Source organism: Triticum aestivum, chromosome 2D (assembly GCF_018294505.1).
Source record: "Triticum aestivum cultivar Chinese Spring chromosome 2D, IWGSC CS RefSeq v2.1, whole genome shotgun sequence".
Classification (NCBI taxonomy): Eukaryota; Viridiplantae; Streptophyta; class Magnoliopsida; order Poales; family Poaceae; genus Triticum; species Triticum aestivum.
The window spans coordinates 531,293,772-531,295,232 of NC_057799.1; the positions used below are offsets into that span (position 1 = coordinate 531,293,772).

The 1,461-nt window shown below is 61.3% G+C and overlaps 1 protein-coding gene across 1 annotated transcript; it reads right to left on the reverse strand.

Annotated features, from left to right (window-relative positions):
* Positions 1-217: 217 nt before the first annotated feature.
* On the reverse strand, positions 218-1,018 carry LOC123049805 (auxin-responsive protein SAUR71). The gene has a single exon (XM_044472677.1). The coding sequence runs from the start codon at positions 859-861 to the stop codon at positions 508-510; it is 354 nt and encodes a 117-aa protein (XP_044328612.1). The 5' UTR covers positions 862-1,018; the 3' UTR covers positions 218-507.
* Between the last annotated feature and the right edge of the window lie 443 nt (positions 1,019-1,461).

A 1,461-nucleotide genomic window follows, 5' to 3' on the forward strand; every position in this document is an offset into this window, starting at 1 on the left:
TTGGCACACAAGACAAAGTAGCAGATAAGCGAAGGGTTAGACTTCTTTGGGCCATGCATATCATCTGGACTGCGTCTGATCTAAGTATGTATCGGTGTAAAAGTTCTCAACTAACACGAGGAAATTAGTTATAGCCGCATGAAGAACACCACTGAAGAACACAGGTGTAACAGAAAGAGACTGAACGAACAGGGAGGTGAAGATTTGCACGTACTAGTTCGTAGAATTCAGTAGCATCTCATCATAGATCTGGATGTACAAATTTACATACATATTATTTCCCAGAAAAAGAGAGAGGAAAAGTACCAAGAACTGAAGAAGAACGAGTCCCAAACGGAGTCTAGCTAGAAGCCTCAGCCCTCGATCGAGAAGGCAAGCACACAACCACCGAACAGCACAAACACATGCACACAACCCTGCACCGGCCACCACCCCTCAAGAAACGGAACAAGATCACGCTAAAATTAAGCTATAGCGACTACGAGGTCGCTCGCTCGTCGATGAGATTCAGACGACGACGGCGTAGTAGACGGGCGTGTGGCCCCTGTCCCCGCCGGCGAGCGCGCTGAGGAGACGGCGGAAGGCGGCGACGGGGCAGGGGATGCGGAGCGGGCCGCGTCGCGCGTAGCCGTACTCCTGCGCGGCCCGGCGGAGCAGCTCGGCGATGGGAGGGCGGCCCAGCAGCTCGGCCGGCACGAGGAAGCGCTCCGTCTCCTCCCCCTCCGCGCCCACCTCCACCGGCACGTGCCCCGCCGGCACCTTCCCCGACGCCGTCGGCGAGATGGCCATCTCCGCCACGGCCCCCGGCGCCACCCTGCACGCCCCCGTCGACACGCACCGCAGCAGACCCCCCTTCTTCATCGTCTCTCACACGGCTCGGAGCCTTCCCCTTCCACGAAGGTGTGGCGTATGGAGGAGGATGGAGATACCGAGGCGAGGTCGGCCGCGCGCAGTGAATGAGCTAGCCTAGCACAGCAGACACAGTGTAGGGAGTAGCGATGGGCGGGTGGCGGGTGGCGCAGGCGTCGCTATATAGCGCCCGCGCGCGTGCCTCGGGCGCGAGGGCGCTCTGAGTCACCGACGCTGACAGCCGGGCCCGCTTGTCGGCGACACGAACGGGGCGTGGCGTACGAATAGGACCACGGAGAGTACTTGCCGTGCGAGGAGAGAGTGGGACGGGCTCGAGCTGTGTGGGACGGGGTGCCGGGATCGGCTGCGCAGCGCACCCATGTCGCCGCGCGTGCGCGCTCTGGACGGCGCGGCGAGGCGAGGCGAACCATTGCTCGACACGTCGAGCCTACCGCTTTACTACCCGTCTTTTCCCTCTTCGTGAATCGGTGTCAGCCGGATTAACTCCACCATGGAAAGATTGATGGACCATGGGTAGGGTGAGGGGGGGAAATCCACTCATGGCGGAACAGGAGGACAGGCGCGAACGTGGCGTGCCGGGGGTCGGGCGGG